Genomic DNA, 22,432 nt, shown 5'->3' with positions numbered 1-22,432 from the left:
CCTTAATCAAGAGATTGTTCAGTAGCTATCTCGCTCGGGCACTATCAACGTCTGTCGGTGTTGGCAAATTGGCTTTTTAAAAACTTAATATTATTGCTAAAAAGTATTCAATAAATATTTAATAATTTACTTAAGTTAATATAACATTTCTCTGAGTTTGGACTAATTCAATGGGTTTATTTTTATATTTAAGTCCTGACAATATATATTCAGTATTTTTTTGTGATATCTACATTTATGTTTTTTTTGAATATTTCTCAGGAAGTTAAAATACGGCCATATTTAGAGCAGAGCAGATATGATTTATATATATTTATAGATGACCAGATGTTAACAATTATGTGGTATAACGTATGGTTTGTAGAATAACATATTATGTAAGAAACATATAAAAATTTCAAAACTTTTTGTAGAAGGAACGAAATATAAACATTTTTTGATTACTTTTTGAAAGACTTATATTTTTATGTCAAATATTTCACTCTCATTACTACTCAAAATTAAACAAAAAAATTCAATAAATTCTTAGTGGGCCGTTGAAAATAAAAACTACAAATAATGAATGTGTTTGGAGCCTAATTCCAATGGTTTGTCTTACGCTGATAGCAACGAGTAATCTCTGGCTACTTTCGGCCAGACTGTTGTGCCCGCCCCACTTCCGCCAGCACTTGTGGCGTGGCGTGAGCTCCCCCGAGACTCTTGAAAAGTTCCTCCGTAGTTTTCGCGAGCGGCAACGCGACGACAGCGATTCAGTTGCCCGCCGACCGCTGAGCAATTAACACGCAGTTCTAGCTGAGCGTGCTCGAACCCTCCCCCTCTTTTATCCGGAAAAGTTAAGATCACATCGAAATGCTGCGCGTTTTGAAGACCGGCGCCCTGCTGCGGGCCCAGACCAAGCAATTCGCAGCTGCCGCTGCGAACTACTCCGCCCTGCCGCAGCCCCAGACCGCCCCCGAGGTCCTCTACACCGGGGTAAGTTCGAAGCCAAATCAGACCAAAAAAAAAAGTGAAAACTATTAATAATAATTGAAGGCAGTTATCGCACTCGCAATCGAAGGAATAAAATCAACAAGAAAGCACTAAACGTGTTTTTGAGTTGACCTTGGGGCTTATCGCTCGGAGCCCCTCCTCGAGTGCCCTACATATGCGAAATCAAGTTTTTAGGTTTTCCAGTTCGGTCTTAGGCTCCCCCATTTTGGGTTTAACGAAAAGAAATTGGCACAACAACAAGGGGCGGGCCTCACGGCATTCAGAGCACGTACACCAAATATTTATCGGCAGCTGGAGGGGATTGCAGGGGATTAGGCTGCCTAAGCGAACCCAAAGACCGGCGACTAAAAAGCAGACAAACGATATCGAAAGAGCTAAAAAACGAAGACAAGTTTGCCGGCTTTATTTGTTGCTTTTTTGCCCCTGATTCCCATTGTTTGCTGTTTTCTGTTACGTCAGGGCAGCTCGCGAAAAAGCAAATTTGTTTGCTGCGAGTTCTCTTCCCTCTTCGCGGTTTCGTTCTGCCCCCCGGGAAATTTGCATAAATTCGACGAACTTGCCTTCTTTATTCGTTATCTTTAGTGTCGCCAATTAGAAGTATCGTTCGTTAGATTTAATTGAGAGTAGTTTGTGGCTAGCAGGCGGGGCAAATGGCTTTTTGTGGCCAGATGTGCCAAGGGATCGGCGAAAAATTTAGCATTTGCGATGGAGCTATTTTAGTTTGGGAAAAATATCAGGAAGAATCAATTATATACATATTTTTTATAACAGAACCCGTAAGTGAGTCTCCAATTCAAATTACAAATCACTCAATTGTCTCGATTTATATTGACTAATTCAAACTCAATTATAACTACCATATAAAGGTTAGTTTCAGAGGATGGACTCTATACATATGTGAAATATAAGAAAAAATCTCCAATTAGAAAAGGTATTTTAAGTTATCAAACAAAATATTTAAATAGTTTTTTTTTTAATTTAGAAAATTTTAGTAATATTGAAAATACATTTGCGAAAAAAAACTAATTTATATTTTTATGATAATACATTTTGCTTTACGATTTGATGTACAAAGCTAAAATTAACATTTTATTTCAAATCTATTTAAAAAACTTTATAACTAAGGCTAGAAATGTATCCATTATACTAGAAACAAAGAGGGAGATACAAATATAAATAACATTTTTTTAAGGATCGCACATTCTATAATATTTAATACCCCTTCGAATCCGATAATCTGTTTTCCTCACACAGAATATCAGACCATGATCTCACACCCTTCATAAACTTGTTTATCTTTTCATTCATCTAACTCTATTTGTTGCTATAGGCAGTTTCCACTCCTTATCACCGGTAGCCTGATTATTTTTGGGGGTCCCTGCTATAAAGATAACATGGCACACTTCGTAAAGTCGAGCTCCTTCATCGAACCAGTCCAATCGTCTAGCCAGACCCCCGAAATCGTCCACACGTGTCTCCGTCGCTATATGTATTTATGTTTGGCCTTGTCTGGTGGAAAGTTTTATATTCGCAAGCTCAATGTGAAATTCAAAAGTAGATGTATGCAAAAATAAAAAAAGTCATAGAACATGAATATAAACAGAATTGAATTGCGGTGACGCGAGGGGATGAGGGCTCACTTCATTTCAATTCTAATCAGTTAGCCGGTAAACGTTTCAGATTACACGGGTTGGGGGATTGTCAGGTACACATGCTAACCGAGCAATCAGTCAGTCGGATTGCGATAGAGAACAACACGCAGAGGCAGCGGCAACTAATAATAACAAATAGCAGCAGTCGAGGGCTTATCACACAGAGGAGCGGCCTGTTTGACATCCCAACCAAACTTTGTAAAATTAAACGGAACCCAATATGCCAGATTATGGAAATGATATGGCACTAAACCGAGCTATTAACTCTTTATTGCAGGTGTTTATCAACAACGAGTGGCACAAGAGCAAGTCGGGCCAAACCTTCACCACCATCAACCCCAGCACAGAGCAGGTCATCGCCGAAATCCAGGGCGGCGGTAAGGAAGATATCGACATTGCCGTCCAGGCTGCCCGCAGTGCGTTCAAGTGAGTGTGAAGCTCAGATTCCCATTGAGTGGATTGTTTATGACCGTTCTATCACCGCCAGGTTGGGCTCCCCATGGCGTCGTATGGATGCCTCGGATCGCGGTCGCCTGCTCTACCGCCTGGCTGATCTCATAGAGCGCGATCAGGTCTACCTGGCCGTAAGTACTGCTGATTTATGGAACTTTTAGAGTAGGAAGAGCGATAGGCAAAATTTATTAAAAGCTTTTGCTGGATGACACGCTAGGTTATTAAGTCATTCTTCTTCAATTTAATTTTAAGTCCCACTTTAAGTTCATAAGGATGCCAATTTAATGTATTTATCCTCTAAATTAACCTTAATTTACTATTACTTATTACTAAACCGTCCTTATTAAGAGGATAAAGTTACCTCATATTAGCTTCAGAAGTATTATTTTCAATTTTTAAAGTGGTTATATATTTGTAGTATTTTACGTATAATTATTATTAACTAATTGCAATCATTATTTTTAAATTGAATTTTTATTAAAAGTTTAAGATCTCAAGAATGCCAATATAAATTATTTTTAGAAATTAAAACCTACCTAAAAAGAAAGATTATTACTTAGCCGTAGCTATAATTGAAAAGAAATATTGTACATTTCTTTTAAATATTCTTTGTAATTTATTAAATGTAATTTAAGGTTTTATAAAACTTTCCTATAAACTCATTATTACGTCAATCGATAAAATTACATTTAAATATGTTTTGATCTCTCTAATTATTTTCCATATTTTCCAGAGCTTGGAAACCCTGGACAATGGCAAGCCCTACAGCATGGCCTACAACGTGGACCTCCCGACTGCCATCAAGAACCTGCGCTACTTCGCCGGATGGGCGGACAAGAACCACGGCAAGACCATCCCCATGGACGGCGACTTCTTCACCTACACCCGCCACGAGCCCGTGGGCGTGTGTGGCCAGATCATTCCCTGGAACTTCCCCATCCTGATGATGGCCTGGAAACTGGGTCCCGCCCTGGCCACCGGCAACACCATTGTGCTGAAGCCCGCGGAGCAGACCAGTCTCACAGCCCTGTACATCGCCCAGCTGGTGAAGGAGGCTGGCTTCCCCGAGGGTGTGGTCAATGTGGTGCCCGGATTCGGAACTGCTGGCGCCGCTCTGGCCAACCACAGTGATGTTGACAAGGTGGCCTTCACCGGATCCACCGATGTGGGCAAGCTCATCCAGCTGGCTTCGGGCAACACGAACCTGAAGCGAGTCACCCTGGAGCTGGGTGGCAAGTCGCCCAACATTATCCTGGCCGATTCCGATCTGGACTACGCCGTGGAGACGGCTCACTTCGGCCTGTTCTTCAACATGGGTCAGTGCTGCTGTGCCGGATCCCGTACCTTTGTGGAGGACAAGATCTACGATGAGTTCGTGGAGCGCAGTGCGGAGCGTGCCAAGAAGCGCACCGTGGGCAACCCCTTCGATTTGAACGTGGAGCAGGGTCCCCAGGTCAACGAGGAGCAGATGGAGAAGATCCTCGGCCTGATCCAAACCGGCAAGCAGCAGGGCGCCAAGCTGGTCGCCGGTGGCAGCCGTCCAGAGGGTCTGCCCGGCTACTTTGTCCAGCCCACGGTGTTCGCCAATGTGGAGGACAACATGACCATTGCCAAGGAGGAGATTTTCGGACCCGTTCAGCAGCTGATCCGCTTCAAGCAGCTGGATGAGGTCATCGAGCGCGCCAACAACTCCGACTACGGACTAGCCGCCGCCGTTTTCACCAAGGATCTGGACAAGGCCAACTACATTGTGGGCGGCCTGCGCGCCGGAACCGTGTGGGTGAACACCTACAACGCCCTGGCCGCCCAGGCTCCCTTCGGCGGCTACAAGATGTCCGGCCATGGCCGCGAGAACGGCGAGTACGCGCTGTCCAACTACACGGAGGTCAAGAGCGTCATCGTCAAGGTGCCCCAGAAGAACTCCTAGGAAGGAGGCCCTATTTCCTCCAAGAGGAAAGCCTTAAAAGGTTCGCCCGTTTAGATTAACTAAATTCCGGCGCTAATCTGCTGCTTTACGATCTACGATCAACATCTCTATATGCACATGGGTATAGATACATCTGTTGGATACTTCTTGTCTTCGGCCAGTTTCTGTATTCTTTCCATTCGGTTAATTCTGTTTAAGTGTACATCTCCATTTTGAAATAAAGTTTTTGAGAAATTGTAGTTTTTAAATGAATGGCTTTAAATACCAATAAAAGCAGATTTCAATTTAAAGGTAAAGTGTGTAAGTGGGTTAGGCCAACAAAGTTGTATTTGATGAATTTATTTTCTTAAGAAAATACTGAGCTCATAGGTAGAAGAGCCACTTAACATCTTTGATTAAAAGTCAGCTATAAAGTATTTTAGGAATTTCCTTTGGCCAATCCAAGGAGGTTTTCTCTTATTCCTTTTTTACTGGCTCTCATAGTACGAGGTTTTTATGTGTGATCCCAGTGTTTGCCAATAGATTCTTGGCTTTGTTTATGGCACACTCTGAACTGAATGTCATTATTTTGCTTATCCCACAACACCGAGATAAAGCAAACAAGCGCCCAGATACTTCCCCGCAGCTTACACTGCACGAAACACTGATTGGCTTACCATGGAGCCAAGAGCAAGCGAAAAAGGCGAGCAACTCGGAGCTCAGGAACTAGCTGCTCGTCCATCTAGGAGAAATAAGCTTACATTTATTTGCATTTATTGGCATTTTCCATCGTTTTGTTTTAGCCCAGACTGCTTGCGAGCTTGTGTGTGTGTGGATTTGTATCTGTGTGTGCATATCGGGGGTACTGAGGCACACATATCCAGGACTTGCACACAGGACACTCACACGGACTCGGCAGGTCGTCTTTCATCCGACATCATGGCAAAAAGAGGAAAGTTGTCCATTAGATTGGACAGCAGCTGAGCGTGTCAAGTGCTTTGCGGTTAGAGCACAACTTTTTCTCTTATTTTCCACTTTGTTGTTTTCGAAATTGAATAAGCGCATTTGTATGCAATTTATTTAAAATTTGTATTTCAATTTTCACGATGACCGAAGGCCAAAGTGCAAATGGCTATTTGTTTTATTTATTGCCTGGCATTCAAAGTGTCACTTGCATGGCTACAAAAGTGACGAAATCTAATATTCTAAACACAGTTTTGCACTGAATAATTTTAATATTTTTAAAATAAGTATATTATTAATGAGTTTACACATTTTGGCTTTCATATCATGCTGAAAACTTTCTTGTTGAACTAAAAATATTGTTTTTTCGCGCTCGCTACTCTTAACTTAATTACGGTTGGCTTAATTTTAGAATAAATAAAATGGGGTTATCCCTCCTTTCTACCACATTTTATGAACTTCTACCTTTAAATTTGACATTTGCCCTTTTTTAAAATCACAGCAGCATTAATAGTTTATCATTTATGAGCTTATATGTGCAGCATGCACTGTTCACTTCACCGAAACGAACAGGTATTTTTTATGAATTTTTCCCGCTACACACTTAATTCGATTTTTCCTAGCTTTTCCAATCGAACAAAGAGAAAGCAGAGTTCACTAAGCCCACCCGCGATGTGCGCACAATTATTTTATATTCCGCCCTGTATTCTGTATTTTGGCCGTGTTCCCTTTTTTTGGGACCAGTTATTTTAAATTGATTTTCGCTTGATGGCAGCCATTCATACATATTCGAGAATCCAACGCAAAAATTAAAATGGCATGCGAACAAAGTCTGGAAAAACTGTTAAAATTGCAAATGATCCATGGGCAATTTTAATACCCCAAATGGCAGGTGGCCAACTCGAAAAAAGGCAACTAACAGGGCCGGCACAGGACTTTAGTAGGGAGGGGGTTGGGGCAGGGCTTTATAGGAAGGGATATGGAGAAAGGAATGATGATTGCCAAAAGCGCAGCCGTGCGCATTGAGGCGCGTGCACAGGTGCGCTCGAGCGTTGTAGTTCTTAGTTCAGGCTCGAATGCGGGGCATAATTGAAAATCATTTTTCACCGGACTTAATGTGCAGCCAGAAAATGTTATTAACTACCGGCCATACTTTAATTATGCTGCCACACCAAAACTATAATTCAGCATTTGCACTCCACTCCGCCAAAGCGGCCAAAAGAGCGAGGCCAAAAAAGCAAGTATCCGCCAAGTTGGCCAATTTGCAGTCACTCTATTTTTTCCACAGCGGCAATTCAACTTTATCGCAGTGTCTACACTCGATTACATTGTTATGTTCAGCGACCAGAGGCTGCCAAAAATGGGCGGAAAAATGCTAAAGAAAAGTAACTGCTCCCATTGGGACATCAGGCTGCCCAAGCCCAGGCCCTTTGATCATTAGCCGGAAAATGGCCATGGACACGGCGCAGATAAGCCAACAGGGCAAGTAAAAAAAGCCTGAGCCACCGAAAATAGAGGGTCTACAATCAAGAGCAGGGTAAACAAAAGGCTTAACAGAGATTTGCAGTGTAACCCAGATCAAAAAATGCTTAATGGCAGATAAAGCAACTTAAATTTTCGCCCAGCCCAAAATTATGCAACGATGATTGCGTCTTTTGGCGTGTTTAAAATCGCGCTGGAAACGCTGCGGAAACGCAAGTACCCATAAGTGAAAAATCAAATTGGGTTCAACACACTCACCCACGCAATCGCATCGCACTTAACCCAATAAAGTGCCTGCGATCCAGTTTCAGACCAGATGTGTCAGCATATTGCCGCACCCCTCCCATTCCCCCGCCACTCCTTCAGTCCTCCGATTTCCCTTCGCTGTTGGCCTATTACATCCGTTAAGCAGGCTAAATGCCCTCACACAGCACATCGTCGTTTTATGGCCGTAATGCGATTTACGCACAGTGGGATAAAAGGGATAACAAGGGGAAAAATCCGATAATGTTGGAGGTATCCAATATTAAATTTAAAGAGCTTGCGAAAAAAAATCTTAACAGTGTTGAAGATCAAATTTATTTTTCCCTTTTATAGGGAATTTAAATATTTTTTAATGAACTGAGAAAACCTATAATGTAAGATGATATTTAAGGAACTATTATTATTATTATTATTATTATTATTATTATTATTATAAAGACTATTAAATAGGTTGAGAATTTAATTATGGCTTTAGAATTTAGAAAGAAAATATATTATTTCAAAATATTTTTTTATTTCATTTTAATAAAATACAATCACTGCGGCTTTTATCTTTATTATCATGCTGTTTGCCTAGTTTGCGTTGCCAATTCGATTTGTGTGGACAACTATTTTAAATAACCCCGACAAGGGAAATGTTAATTTCAACCTTTCAAATTCAAATTCTGATAAATCAAAGCTAAACAAACAGTTAAAAATTACTGAGCCACGTCTCCATCAAAATCGGTTGATTAATTTATTTTAAGCTCCTTAATTGACCGCAGCCACTGGCCCAAATCAAGTCAGTAATTAAAAATTCAGCATAACCCGCATTCGCTGGATTTGGTCACCGCAGATGCCATCGATTTTCACGCCATCAGCGTCAATAGCGTGAAAATGCGCAAAAATGCAGTTGCAGTCAATAAGGTGGAACTTTGTAGTCCTGCCACAGGAGAAACATTCTGCTGCAACAATGGCGAGAACGATGATGGCTTTGATGTGCCACTTCAAATGGAAACGTTCACATACATCATCATCATCCTGCAGCTCGTCTGGTTCTAAGAACCCGCCGACTGTTGCGGGCCTTTTGTTGTTTGCCGAATGCAATGGCATTTCCGAGTCCCGCCCCCAGTTACACATGTCGCACACGAAAGCGGCAACATCAGAGTACCCTGTAGTCGTAATTTGACATGGTTTCATTGGCTCATTTGAACAGAGGAATTTTCGAACTGGGAAAGTCCTTATATTATATTCAACTTGGACATTAAATTCAAAAGAAATTAAAGACTTAGGCGTGGACAGGGGCCTCCGCAATAGCCATTAAATCGGATAATCAACTGTATTTATATAAACATTATCATCAACATTATTATATAGCCGAAAGCAAAGCAAGCTTCTGCCAAAAATGGTAATTAAGGTTTCCAATTATCCCAGATTATTTGCCATATTTTTAATGCCATTTACGTATATTTAAAGCCAAATAACGCAAATTTTAAACAAAGCTTATCTGGGATGTTAATCCTATTTTTGCAAAGCTAAATAGACTAATATTTCCAAGGCCTCAAAAAATTCTATACAGATCTATAATTTTCCGAGATTAAAAGCAAACAAAGACAGTTTATGTATCTATTGCATATCTGGCATATGAAGAGCTAAGGCACTATAACTGTGTTCTTTTCAGAGACAAAATAAATTCTATGATTATACAGCTTATTATATTAAAATAAAATGCACGAAAGCTATTTTCCCGTCATGGTCGCAATAAATTCGGAGACCTAGCTTATATTTATTTAGCTAATTGCCCTTGGACATATACTTGTACCAGGTATCTAGATGTCGGAGAACTGGACCAATGCCTGGGGGCTTGTTCGCTCTGTTTGTGGCCCGTCACCCATTTTTTGTTTGCCGCGCTAGTCCGGAAATGTGCATAAAGTGGAAGTGTATTGCGCATTGGCGTGAGAAGAGCCATTGATGGGATGATGGGTCTCCCGCCTCCGAGGACGTGAATATAGCCCATGTGGGCCATCCCCGCTCCATTCGGAATCTTCTGGGCATGCCGGAGGCGCCACAGAAGCCAGACGCAGACGCTGGCGAGGTTGAAGAGTTGCCAGGCATTGCATCGCCATCGCCATCGCTCTTGGCTATTAACTTGCTCAAATATTTGCTCAGGCAGCCGCGATGCACTAGACGCTAAAAACAGCAAACATGGCCAACACAAAGCAAACAACGGCGGGGCTCTAAAAAGAAGGCCAAAATGAGCGATAACGTGGAGGGAAAATGTCCTTTTGTAGCTGGTGTAAGCCAACAACAAGCAGCTCAGCTTCAAGGGACAACACTTTTTTGTTTGCCGAGCACAAGCAGAAACCACTTAGAATCCGAAAAAGTGTTTATGCCAAGCATTAAAGTTTAACTAAAATTACCAGAGCGAAATTTGCATGTTATTCTATACAGTTTTGCAGTTGAGTTTCATAATTTAGCCATAAAAATATAAGTTGGGAAAAATAATTTGGAAAACTTTCCCTATATACACAGTTGTAAATTTAAAGAAAATAAATTTTTAAAAAAATTAGTACATAAAATCATTTTTTAATTTATTTGTAAGTTTCAAAAAAGGTATTAAATTGGGGAAACAACATTAAAACATTTCCTAATGTGTACACTTTAAAGGGATTTAAAAGCCAGAGTTTAGTACGCTTTAAATACCAGTTTGCTGGAAATAAATAAATGGCAATTTTATGCCCAGGCTCGTCTAAGCTCAGTAACAAAATAGCATTAAAATGTCTTATTTTCCTCCGCCTAATAAAACACTCAGAAATATTTTTAAAAAGCTTAAAGAGGCCCATGGGCGCACAATGGTAAATAAGGCAAAGCCTGAGCGTTCTTTACGAGGCACTGCCGACAAAACAAATTTAGCCATAACTCCTAATGTGCCCCATGACCTAGGCGAAATTACATTGAAATATATGAAGACTTTCTCCTTTGGCAACGGGACCCAGACCCCGAGGAGACCTTTGTGCGCTGATTGTAAAACCCTTTTTAATTAACTCGCACAAACTCGCGAACAAAACGCGTTCGCGAGTCACAAAGTAACACAGCGCCCGAGCCAAAACGCGTTCGCAAGCCATTTTTATTTGGCGTTACCAGAGGCAGAAAAGACCTGGCCCAAACAGATATTCCACAGGATATTCCATTCCCCCGCTCTCCACTTTGCCGAACATTTCTGAGTTTGTTTTTGCCGAACCGCCTCGGCAGAGCCCCGCATCCGCAGCCTCATCCACAGCCCCTCAGCTTTACAAATTGTATTTCAACGGTTTCGCGCTTCATTAAAATTGCTGTTAAAATAACACACGCACACGCGGCGGGGAGGGGAAGCGGAAGTCCTTGCGCAAGGACGCATAGAAATAGCTAGAGATACTCGCATGGGTGCACGAAGAAAAAATATTAAAATTAAATAATTTTATCTTATAAATATATTATAAGAAATATGATATATATGGATATTTTAAAGTATTTTCACAAAAAATAGATAATATATAGATTTTTTAAGGTATTTGTATAAAAATATGTAATATTTACTTCTATATACATATATTAACACATTTTTATGGCATATAAAGTTTATATTGAACATAGTACAGGTAATAATTTTACAATATTATTTTGTTAGGAGAAAATACTCATTTTTCTAAACCTTACAGTTTTTATTGATTAAAATAAATGAATACATTTTACATTTATAAACTTAAAAATATGTAAAGTATTATTTTGTTAGGTTGTGAATATTGTTTTTTTTTTTAATTAAAAAGTATTTAACCACCTTATAATTTGTGTTTATTTTGTATTATATTGCAAGCTCTAAATCTTTTTCATACATTCATCCAATTTCTTTCACTGTACAGGACTGTGAGTTTGAAAGCGTGTGCCAGCTGACAAGGCTTACAATATGATTTTGTGGTTCTGTTCATTTTTTGAGCCCGCTCGTGCTTGTTGCTGTTGTTATTCTGTTCTGAGCTACAAAAAAATGGTTCCCCGCATATAAACACACTATTCAACGCACTCGAGCACAGGCATACGAATCCAAGAGCGGTGGAGTTAACCCATGAGTTGAGTTGGTTTCTTCGCTCTTTGTTAGTTCTTGTATTGAGGCACCGAGTTCAGCCCCATCCAGCTAGTTTATAGAGTTTATTTAACGACAGCACAAACGTATACCGCAACTTTCAGAACTTTTGAGACGGCTGAATCTCACAGAGAAAGTTGGCCAAGTTAATGCGAAGAGTTGGTGTGAGTTTTAAATCTTTGTTTAGATGACAAACTGACGAAACAGTAGGTTTTGAATGGATTGTTTAGTATAAAAAGGTCAGGGTGCAAGGCATAATTTGGAAATAAAAATTAATTTAAAGGATTTTTATTGAACATATACTCCCATTGGATACAAAAAAAAAAACATAAATATCCTTGCTTTTATTTATTTTTTTAAAAGCTTCCTGTTTGCTTGATAAAGTAATACCTTGAAGTTTATTAAAAACCGAAGTTTTAAACAAAAACCGAAACAATTTCAAATATTTTGGGCCACGAAAAATTCCAGGAAATTTAAGTTTATGACCCAGCATGCCCTTAGCCTTCTTCAAAAGCGCCTGGCCTCAAAAGATATCCGCCAGCCAAAGTGTCACTAAATCTCACACCTCAACACCCAGAAGGGTTAAACTGGGCCAATTTTTTTTGGCGGTTTTTCTTTTCTTTTTTTAGGCCATAGGCGGTATTTGTTTTCGTTTCGTTTTCAGTGTTTATTTATTTGATGGTCCCTTTTTTCTGCTGAAGTTTGAAAAAAGCACCAAAAACAAGAAAAAAAAAAAACGAAAATGTTTTCCAATTTCGTGGCTCCGGCAGACAGGAGAGACCTCGATGAACGCCTGACTGAGTGACAACAACAGCGAATGGGGGGCTAAGGCACAGCATAGGGGTTAAGGGGGCGGATGGAGGAATTTTCGGGTCTGGCCGAGTATATTAAAAGCCGAAAAGTTAATGAAGCGTTAGGCGCTGCAGACGAAGCCGCAATAAAGCGGTCCAAACATAAAACAGCAAAAGAGCAGGAAATTTATTTATTACTTTGCTATTTCCGCCCGGCCACGTCCCCCAACTTGGCTATTTAAACAAAAACAAAACACGGGCCACAAAACGAGAAGCATTTCAAGTCGCTACTTCAACTTTTTTCGTGCTCCTTCTGTCAGGACACGCGCAGCTGTTGATTTTAAATTGTTGTTCTCCTTGTTGGCTGTGGTTTTGTCAGCTTTCCCGGCTTTTCCCGCTTTTCTCGCACCGTCGCTCGGAGGGTCCTTTGTTTTTCTGAGTGTGAGTGTGGCTCTGCGAGTGTGTGTGAGTGTGTGTGAGGCGGGAGGACTCGCTTTGGGCCATTGTCTTTGGCACTTGCCTCTAAGCGGCTACTTGAGCAGTGAAACCGGCACGAGCATTTGCATTTTACTTCTGCTTTCACTTATTCCCTTTCAGCGCTGCTTTTTTATTCTTGTTCGGGTGTTGGCTTTCTTTTTTCGTTTGTGATGCAGCAAATGCCGCAGAATGCTTGTCAGCAATTTGTCATCCTCCACGAAGTCCTCCCACTTATTTGTTCCGTTCCGCTTTGCAGCAGCAGGACAATGAGCCATTTTGGCTGGCAAAGTTGCATGGCAATTATAAAGCAGTTCAAGCAAGTCGATAAACAAGTTTATTTGTAATTAAGTGAAGTCATTTAGATGTGATAGCATTAGCTAGATTCGTTGGAAAGTATGTAACAGCATGAAGGAAGCGTTTCCGACCCCATAAAGTATATTCTTCATAAGGATTGCTATCCGAGTCGATCTAGCCATGTCCGTTTGTCCGTCCGTTCGTCTGTCCGTATTTTTTTATTCTTGATTTTTTTGATTTTAATAAATTGACTACGAATACGTGAATTATTTACTGTTTTAACAATTTAAATTACCATTTATACCACTAAAATCTTTAAAAAATATCAATAATTATTTTAAAATTATTTTTCAAATATTTCCATTTTATTTAACTAATTATGTTGTTATACAATTAGTAACAATATGTAACATTCATTATACATTATTTGAAAATTTAGTAAAGCAAATACAGTTTTTCATATAAGAAGTATATATATTTATTGTGTATCTATATTTGATATTTTAGTGCTTTTTTAGATCAAAATTATTAATTTATTTAATAGCTCCAAACCTGCTTGACAAAAGAAACCAACACCAAACAACTTAGGTCAACACAATAAACAAATTAAAGCTTTTTAATATCTAGTTGAATGGAAGCGAATAGGCATTCATCTTCTATTACGAGGACGAGAGGCGAACCTTTGATGGTTGATGTCGCAGCCCGCTTTATTTATTGACTGTTAAACTTTTCATTAGCCATTTCGTTTAATTCGCACACAATGGCGTGAGATTGAAGAGGGTACTGTGGGCATCGCGGAAAGCGGGGAAATGCGGGGAAAATGCCAACAATGGTGAGGAGAAAATGGCAGCGGAAATACGCAGCATCGCAAACAAACAACCAGCGGCACTAAGTATAATGTATTTGTGTTGAAAGACAACCACAGTGGCAGCTTTATTGCCCGAGTATCTGTGTGACTGTGTGTGAGTGTATGTAGGGCCAGTGAGTGTGTGCGTGAATCAAAGATACAATCAGTGCGCAATTGTCTGCGTTGATGAGCAGCAGGATCTGGGAATCGCCCGTCCTCGAACCGACCAATTCCCAAGCCATTGCCCACACAATATTTGTTCTGCTTTCCTCGTCTCTGCTCTTTTTGTATGGCAAAAAATGCCCCGTAATCACAATGATAATCATCACACATCATCCAAATTCCAAAGGGAACTCGACGAAATACATATAACTCCTATTATTATTGGGCTGTATAAAGAGCTTTTCATGCCGGTCATGATGGAGATTTTACTTAAAGTTGCAGGAAGGCTGTGTACTTGATGGGTGTTAGCATTCCTGTATTGAAGTTTATGTTCCCTGCTAATATGGCCTCATAATTTAAAGCAAACATTTGGCAAATATCAAATTTAGAGATAAATTCCCTGACTAAATTGAAAACTAATTATCTATATGCATATTAATTCCGCATCACTTGATTAAATATATATATTTAGCTACACATTGCTCCAAAGGCGAAATATAATACGTGTGATAGAGATTTCTCTACTCCTTTCATTTGGAAATAAACATTTTATATTATTTTAATCAAATCTGTTTTCATATGCTATTAATTTGTTGTCTTACAATCAATGGCAGAAAATATAGCCTTTGGCAGATTCGGATGATGATTAAAATGGAAATTCAGTTGCGGTATAACCGAGTTTATCAAAACCAAATGAGATGCATCTGATGCCTTTGAACACGGATGTTGGATGCAACATATTGGCTAAGCTATTGACTTTCAAATAGGAAGAGCCTTATTTGGAAATGAAATCACTAATTGCATGCGAAATATAATATTTCCTTTCATTTAGAAATATTAAAAAACTGTTATGCTATTTTAATTCACTGTATTTCGTTTGTTATTAATTTGTTATCCTTCAATCAATGGCAGAATTGCTGGTCTTTGGCAAATTGGGATGCTGATTAAAATGGAAATTCTCTAGCAGTATATCCGAATTTATCAAAAGTTTATTATTCCATAAATCAAATCAGCAGCATGTGATGCCATTGAACACTGATGTTGCATGCAAAATATTGGCTAAGCTATTGACTTACAAATAGGAAGAGCCTCATTCGGCTGAAATCACTAATTGGATTCCACGTGCTTATACGTAAATTCATCGCACATAACATGGAATATGGCACTGGGGATAACTAGTGCATAATGGGGAACATATGCCCTTCCCCTTTGCGAGTTTCTAAACAATGTCTGCAGTTCAACTTGTTTTGTATAACCCAAGAGAACTTAACCTGCTTACCCGCTCGGTTGGGTCGCAAGTATTTTAAGCGCATTTTCTTGGTGTTCCCTTAAAGGCGACACTCCTGGTTTTTTGGGTTCGAGTGTGGGAACTTGGGAGAATGGCAAACAACTTACAGCAAAATATACTCGCACTGCAATGTATTCTATTTAATGCTCAGACGAACAATGCTCGAATGCCTGTGCATGTATGTATTATTTGTGCTAAAAACGTCGGCGGGCTGACAGCGTGATGCCAGTCAGCCTGCGATGGCCCGCATAAGTATGCTACAAAATGTGTGTAGTCTAGAAGGATATCCTTAGTATGTGCCAGCGAACACACACACAAGCGAACGCAGCCCGGCACAGACAGGACTTAAACAAGCATTCGAGTAGTGTGACATATTACAACACCCACTTCTCCACCCATTTCGCCTCCATTGCAGTCCACAGACCTTTAAGCGAAACTGAAACCGAAGCTTTCATCCATTTAGATGGCAAATGTCGGTTGGAGATTTATATATATATATTTTTGTGCAAAAGTAATGGGCGGTTTTTGCAGCTTGCCACTGGAAAAAATATAAAATCAATAACTAGCTTGGTAAACAGTTCTACATTTAATTACAAATTAGCTTTGCTTTGGATACATTTTTTTATATTTTACTACTTTTATATATTATTTTCCAAGATCATTGTTTATTTTCCATTTGCATTTCCCTGCTCGCATTTCACTGTTCCGCCCTCAAAACCGCCTGATGACGCCGCATTCAAGTGATTCTTTGAATGCCACAATATTTTATTTTTTATTTCAAGAAATGTGTCAATTTAATGGCTTTGCTTTATGGGCTTGGTGAGTTTGAAAATGGGTGGTTGTCGGCCCACGCAAGAATGCATTTTACCACAACTATCTACTTTTTGTTGATATTTCATTCTCTTTTTTGTGGCCATTGCTGCGGTTGGAAAAAAAGCAATGTAAAATAGAATTTGTACTATGATGATGCAATTGCAATTGCATTGTTAATTTTGCAAAGTGCGGTTAACCGAGCGGACAAAATATGTTGCCAGCAATAAAATTAACCCGCTTTGCGAGGGTCAAAGTGGGCCCAAAAAATGGTGTTCAGTGACTGATAAAAAGTGGTTAAACGTGTATTTTAAATGTAATTGAAAATCTGAAAAAATACCGTATACATATATGGGAGAATCACGCTGTTAATTTATAAACAATGAGCTGAAAAATACATTAAAACAAAAAAAGGAGAAGAGCAACCGAAAAATATCGACGGACTTTTCGCTTAATCGCCCCTCTCGCATTGCCCATTAACGGAATCATAAATTATTAACTAGGCAATCTGCAAATCTGCAGCTGGATAAATGCTCTCAGCCAGAAAAGTGCGCTCAAGCAGACAAGGGCCCCAAGTCGAGGGAGGCTTTCACATGTATATAACTACATATATCCCCAAAAAAAGCACAGCCACATACAACGATGATGATGATGATGATGGGCCCGATGACGATGCTGATAATGGAGCTTACAACTCAAAGCCAGTGCCAGGGTGTATTTACATGAAAGTACATACAGAGTGCCACACATACAGTCAACACTTCCGGTTGTAACGCAAATTGTGAACAATTTCACTAGTTCTATTTTGTTTTTCTTATTTTTTCCCGTTTATATTGTTGCCAAGGATAACTGACTCCGTATCGCTTCCATTGTTTTGCCAGGCGTAATCACAACAATGCCCAAATAATGGCGAAAATACATGGGAACTATCCTGTACCAATATCCTGTCCAACAAAAATAGAGTGTGGATAGCCCAAGTAAGTGTTTCTATGGCTACACAAATATGGCGAGCATATTAAATCAACAGGATGTGCTACGTGATTTGGCAGGGCCTAAGATAAATACAAACAGGAGCCACATATATTGCCCATAAACGTGAAAACTTGAAAGCAAATGTCATTGGCATGGATGAAATAGAAAGTCATAGATTTCTAGGGGACTTGTCTACATTCAAGAGAGGTAATAAAAAATATCAAATATCAAAATTCTTTTAATCGAACTCACCTTATTCCGCCCACATTGAGTATAATCCGATTTTCGCCATCCATGTTGCATGCAACAGTTGTGGCAACAGCAGCCGCATGCCAAACTAATTCTTTGATGGCCCGCCAGCAAATCGAACAAAGACTTCGACACCCCTCGATTGGCTTCACGGGTGCTGACCTTTAAGTTCGACCAAAAGCTGCCGCACACATATGTATCTGGCAGATACTATCTGCACATGCACGGACACTCTGGCCCTCGCGTTCCACACGGCGTATGAGCAATCTGCTAGGTCGCTGTAATACTTTTTAATTAGACTTGGGCGCAGGTTGCACTTCCTCGTGCTCTTGGTCCTTGGTTCCTCAGCACTCACAGCTGAGTTTGTTCTGCACTCGCATTTGGTGGCTGTGGGTTTATGGTTTTAGCTTTGCATCTCTTCCCCCGCCATCGTCCTTTTTCACTTTTGGCCCTCGGCGTCTCGTTTGTCCTTTGACTGAAAATAAAAAGGAAGCAAAATGGATTCCAAGGACTTTAGTAGAGTTATATGCACACCGAGATTGGGTTAATATCTGTGCAGTAATGCGTTATGTGCCCTGAAGATACACGCTCTTACTATATATATAAACTACTTTATATGTGCATGCCGGTACTTGAGGCATAATCCCAGTTACGCAAAAGTGCGCCAGCGTCGAAACTATTTTCCTTTGACAAACGCAAATTTAATTAGAGATTTTTAGCGGAAGGAATTTCTCAAGTATTTCCCCAAGGCTAGCTGTGAGTTAAACTTTAATTGGAATTTTAGTTGGCAAGTGGTTGACATTGTTGTTCTTATTTTTGTAATAGTTAACTATATCTTTTACATAACATTAAATGCTAATTCTTCCAATATCGAGAAAGTCATTGCTTAATTTAATTAGGTATTACTAATAAATAGTAAAGGTAAGTAAAAGTATTAAAAGTTTTCATTATATTAGCTAATTTAATTTAAATTCCCATTTATTATTAAAAAAATTCCAAACCAAAAACTTTTAAATTTAAAACATCAAATAAAAAATTAAATCAAAACACACATTACGTTGAAAGACGCAACTCATCGTTTCACTTTGTCAAATCAAATTGTGAGTAGAGACGGCTGAAAAGCCTGAAATAAAATAACGTAAATGCCGCGAAAAAGCCCCAGGAAATTTTCAAAATTACGAATGAAGCGAAAACACAATACAAAGAGAAAGGAGAAAGTGAAAGTTAAAGTTCAAGGAAGCCGACAAAATCGCTGTGCCTCATCACTGCGGCAGTTTTATGGCCCAATGATGTGGCCAGATATGGAGGCGACTTGCATTGGTATTCCTTATATATATAGATATGGAAGGTTTTCCTTTTTTCCGTCGCTTTGGCTGAGTATGCAAATTTTTTCCTTGGCCGCACTTTAGCAGCATTTGGGCCAGGAACAGGACTCGGGAGGAGTGAGGCGGGGCCATGTGTTCGCTGTCAAAATGACAAAATGTTGGTTAAGTGCGACGAGCGCACAAATTTCGGAGGAGTGGGCCAAAAAGATGGGATGGCAAGACCGAGAGGAGGTAGCGACAAGACCACTCCAGCGATCAGCTGACTGCCTGACTCACCGACTGACTGACTGTATAAAAAGGACACTCGACAGTCCTTCGCCTGCAGTCGGAATGAGATTCCGAGTGAGCAGCTGGGCCAGCATCAAGTGCGTCATCAATCTCGGCGGCGTTTAGAGAGACTTTCCATTCATTAAGTGGCTGCCGCCGCCGAGGATTGACAGGAGCAGGCCCTCATCGCTGAGTGCTTTTAGTTCGCGCTTTGTCTTTGGGCTTCGGCCTCCTCCTGCTCCTTCTGCTCCTCCATTACCCCCCATTGCCCTGCTTTTCCCTCCTGCCACTTCACGGCTGCACCGCCTGCTAGTGGCACTTCTCAGTCCCCAGTCCCCAATCCCCGCCTCCAAGGACCAAGGATCCACCGACTCCCCGAAATCAATCACTTGCTCAGTGAGGCTCAGCATGTTCGAGGATGGCTCCCATCAAGTCCTTTGCTCGTTTCCCTTAGAGCCCTGTGCGCAAATATGTGTTAAAGTGAATAATAAGTTTTTGCCAATTTTGTGTTGTGATGGAAGCGATTTGTTTAACTGCCTTTGGGGATGTCAAATGTTGTTTGCCTGGGTATTGGGAAACAATCGACAAGGCTAAGCAAAAACTTTTCAAAAGTATTTAGATTTTTCTATCAGTATTTTTAAAATATAAAGTAAAATAAATTAAGGCAGCTTTTCCATCTGCTAGCTCTTTTTCTAAAAGTATAATTTTTTTGAAGTTATTTACACACCACATTAAAGTAATATATAATTTAATTAACCCCAAAAGTCAAAAGTTAATTAAATTAACTGTGAAAAAATCAGTTTGGCCATTCAGGCAATGCTTATCTTGCAAGTATAAATGAATGGCCTGAATAAATTGAAAGTTTGCAGTACACGAAATACCCATTTTAATTGCATAAACGCCACGTCACTCATACGCCACATTAACCCCACTGGTTAAGGCTGCCCCCTCGGAAAACAAAATGAAAACCATGAAGGCCCAACTAAAATAAAGCAATGAAAATGGACACAGATAACGCTGACTTCGAGTTGGAATCCGAATCAGATTCCGCGTGTGGGTTAGTGGCACCGGGGAAAAAAGGGAAAATCCGAAACAATGCAGCCCGCAGGGCTATCGAAAAAAGGAGAACAACAAAGTCATTCCGAAAAGAGAGAAAAGTTTGGCTGAAAACAAAACTACGGCGAAACTAAATAGAAAAAGTTTCGGGTCAAACAAAACGTTTCCCTTTCGCTGCAGCGGAATAATGTGCAAATGAAGAGTCCAACAAATGGCAACATACAGACCCATAAATCGAGTTGCGTTTTCCCTGCAAATTAGGAATGCAAGCGGCCAACGATGATGGCGAAAACCAATGGCCAGGAAGCTGGCTCCTTGGGCGTCGCGGGAGAACTACTACAAGGTCAGCCCGGCCATTGTCCAATTGTCCAGGGCGGAAATAAGCAGAGCCAAGCGCCAAAAATGGGTTAAGTCTGAAAGCAAGTTGGAGGGCATACAGTTCTGCGGAAGACAAGGGACCCATTTTTCTGCATACTGTCGGAAAACCCATAAAACTTTAAGAAAAATCTACGAACAAGCTATTTTTATGCGCTTTCAAGCGGCCGCTTGAATGTTACTTTAAAAATGTAAGACACAATTTCAAAATTTAAATAAATATTTTACCAAACGGATAATCCTTTATTAAAAGAAAAAATCTTTATATCTTGCTTAATATATTTGCATACCCTTGCAAGTGCCAGTTTTATTTTATTCATTCATGTGCTTCCTACTTTAAATTTGTAGTTCACAATTTAAATATTTTTAGTCAATATAAATTATTTTTTCATTTCAAAGTAAAATAAGTTTCAAACGAGAATTCCCATTTCAGGGTATGCAATGTAAACTGATTGCTTGGCTCGTAGTAAATGAGAAGAAAAACTCTTTCTGACTTGTTTGCTGCCAAATGACAAACCATCCAGCTTCAGTTTATTGTTTGTGACTGTCTGCCTTGAAATGCATTATTTATCAGTTTCAAACAAAAGTTCCTGAAGTAAAAATATTTTGAAAAAGTTTGTAAACTGTACTAGACAAGAAAAAATCAATGAGGACAATTGAGGACATGTCAAAGTATATACTTTACTATCTAAGCTACTTTCAATAAAAAAAATAAAGAATCATATTAAGAAAAGTCACATAACTTATCGAATATATGTAAAATAAACTCGATTCCAAAAAGTCCCATTTTTTTGTGAGCAAGAAATAGGTTCAAGGACTGCCAGTACAATAAAAGACAGCTTCACTAATCCGATGTGGGAGCGAAAAGAGCATTGGCCCATGAGAAAGGCAAGGAATCCATAATTCGTTTGTCTGACCAACTCCACAACATCCTGGAAAGGACAATGGGAAGGACCCAACGTAATCGCAAAAACATTGGCCAAGGCAAAAAGCAACTCAGCAAATGGGGCGCCTAAGTAGATGTACGGGGAAAATCGTGAAAAATCGAATTATGAATACGCCGAGGCAGGGGCGGAGGAAAGGGGGTGGCACAGTCATGCCGCGCATTTGAAATCATTGGCCTGTACCGAATGGGATTATCCTTAGAGTGTTTTGTTGTACTGCTTGCTTTTAGCCCGAAAATATGATTACTATTTGGCAGCAGCTCCCACTTTATGGCTCCTCCATAGCCACGCCCCCAGGGGCGGAGAGTGGCATGGGCGTGGCGACTTCCGGGAGTCCCCTCCCCCTGTCAGACATTAAATAATAGACCATAAGAAATTGAATTGTAATTTATGCCATTTATTATTTGCCCCAGGCAAGTCGTTTCTTATGCATATCAAATACGTTTGACAGATGCATAAATAATTAGAGCAAAAAATGTGGGGAAAAAGTTTGCTGCGATATTTAGCAATTGATTTCAACAAAAGCAAAAAATTAAATTTTAAATCATTTGAAATCTCATACTTAAGTAAAATATATATATAAACCATAAATAATGTTATATAAAATGTACAAAGGGCTCTTTAGTCTACTCAAAAAGACAAATGTTTCAATTGAAGCGGACTTTTCGCAGCCATTTCTCTTATAAAAACTCAGCTGAAAACATTTTCAGCCAGGCCACTCATCGATAAATACTTTGAAAAAAAATAGGAAAACGAAATCATAGCATTA

General features: G+C 39.8%; 2 protein-coding genes across 6 annotated transcripts in view; one reads left to right on the top strand and one right to left on the bottom strand.

The window, feature by feature from the left end:
- The window catches only part of LOC108032655 (potassium voltage-gated channel protein Shaw), a 44,955-nt gene that overhangs the window by 17,600 nt on the left and 4,923 nt on the right, over positions 1-22,432 (bottom strand). For 4 of the 5 annotated variants that reach the window (XM_044094236.2, XM_044094234.2, XM_044094235.2 and 1 more), the window contains exon 2: positions 17,700-18,171. In XM_044094236.2, coding sequence (XP_043950171.1) covers positions 17,700-17,743 — 44 coding nt within the window. In that variant the 5' untranslated portion in view covers positions 17,744-18,171. Of the gene's footprint in view, positions 1-17,699; positions 18,172-19,297; positions 19,537-22,432 lie in introns of those variants that run through there. The other variant, XM_050884918.1, reaches the window with a different exon arrangement.
- On the top strand, positions 489-5,270 carry LOC108032656 (aldehyde dehydrogenase, mitochondrial). The gene is made up of 4 exons (XM_017106612.3): positions 489-972; positions 2,920-3,068; positions 3,130-3,226; positions 3,829-5,270. The coding sequence occupies exons 1-4, from the start codon at positions 850-852 to the stop codon at positions 5,020-5,022; spliced, it is 1,563 nt and encodes a 520-aa protein (XP_016962101.1). The 5' UTR covers positions 489-849; the 3' UTR covers positions 5,023-5,270.

Source organism: Drosophila biarmipes, chromosome 2L (genome assembly GCF_025231255.1).
Source record: "Drosophila biarmipes strain raj3 chromosome 2L, RU_DBia_V1.1, whole genome shotgun sequence".
Lineage (NCBI taxonomy): Eukaryota > Metazoa > Arthropoda > Insecta > Diptera > Drosophilidae > Drosophila > Drosophila biarmipes.
This window is presented reverse-complemented; position numbering and strand designations above follow the sequence as displayed.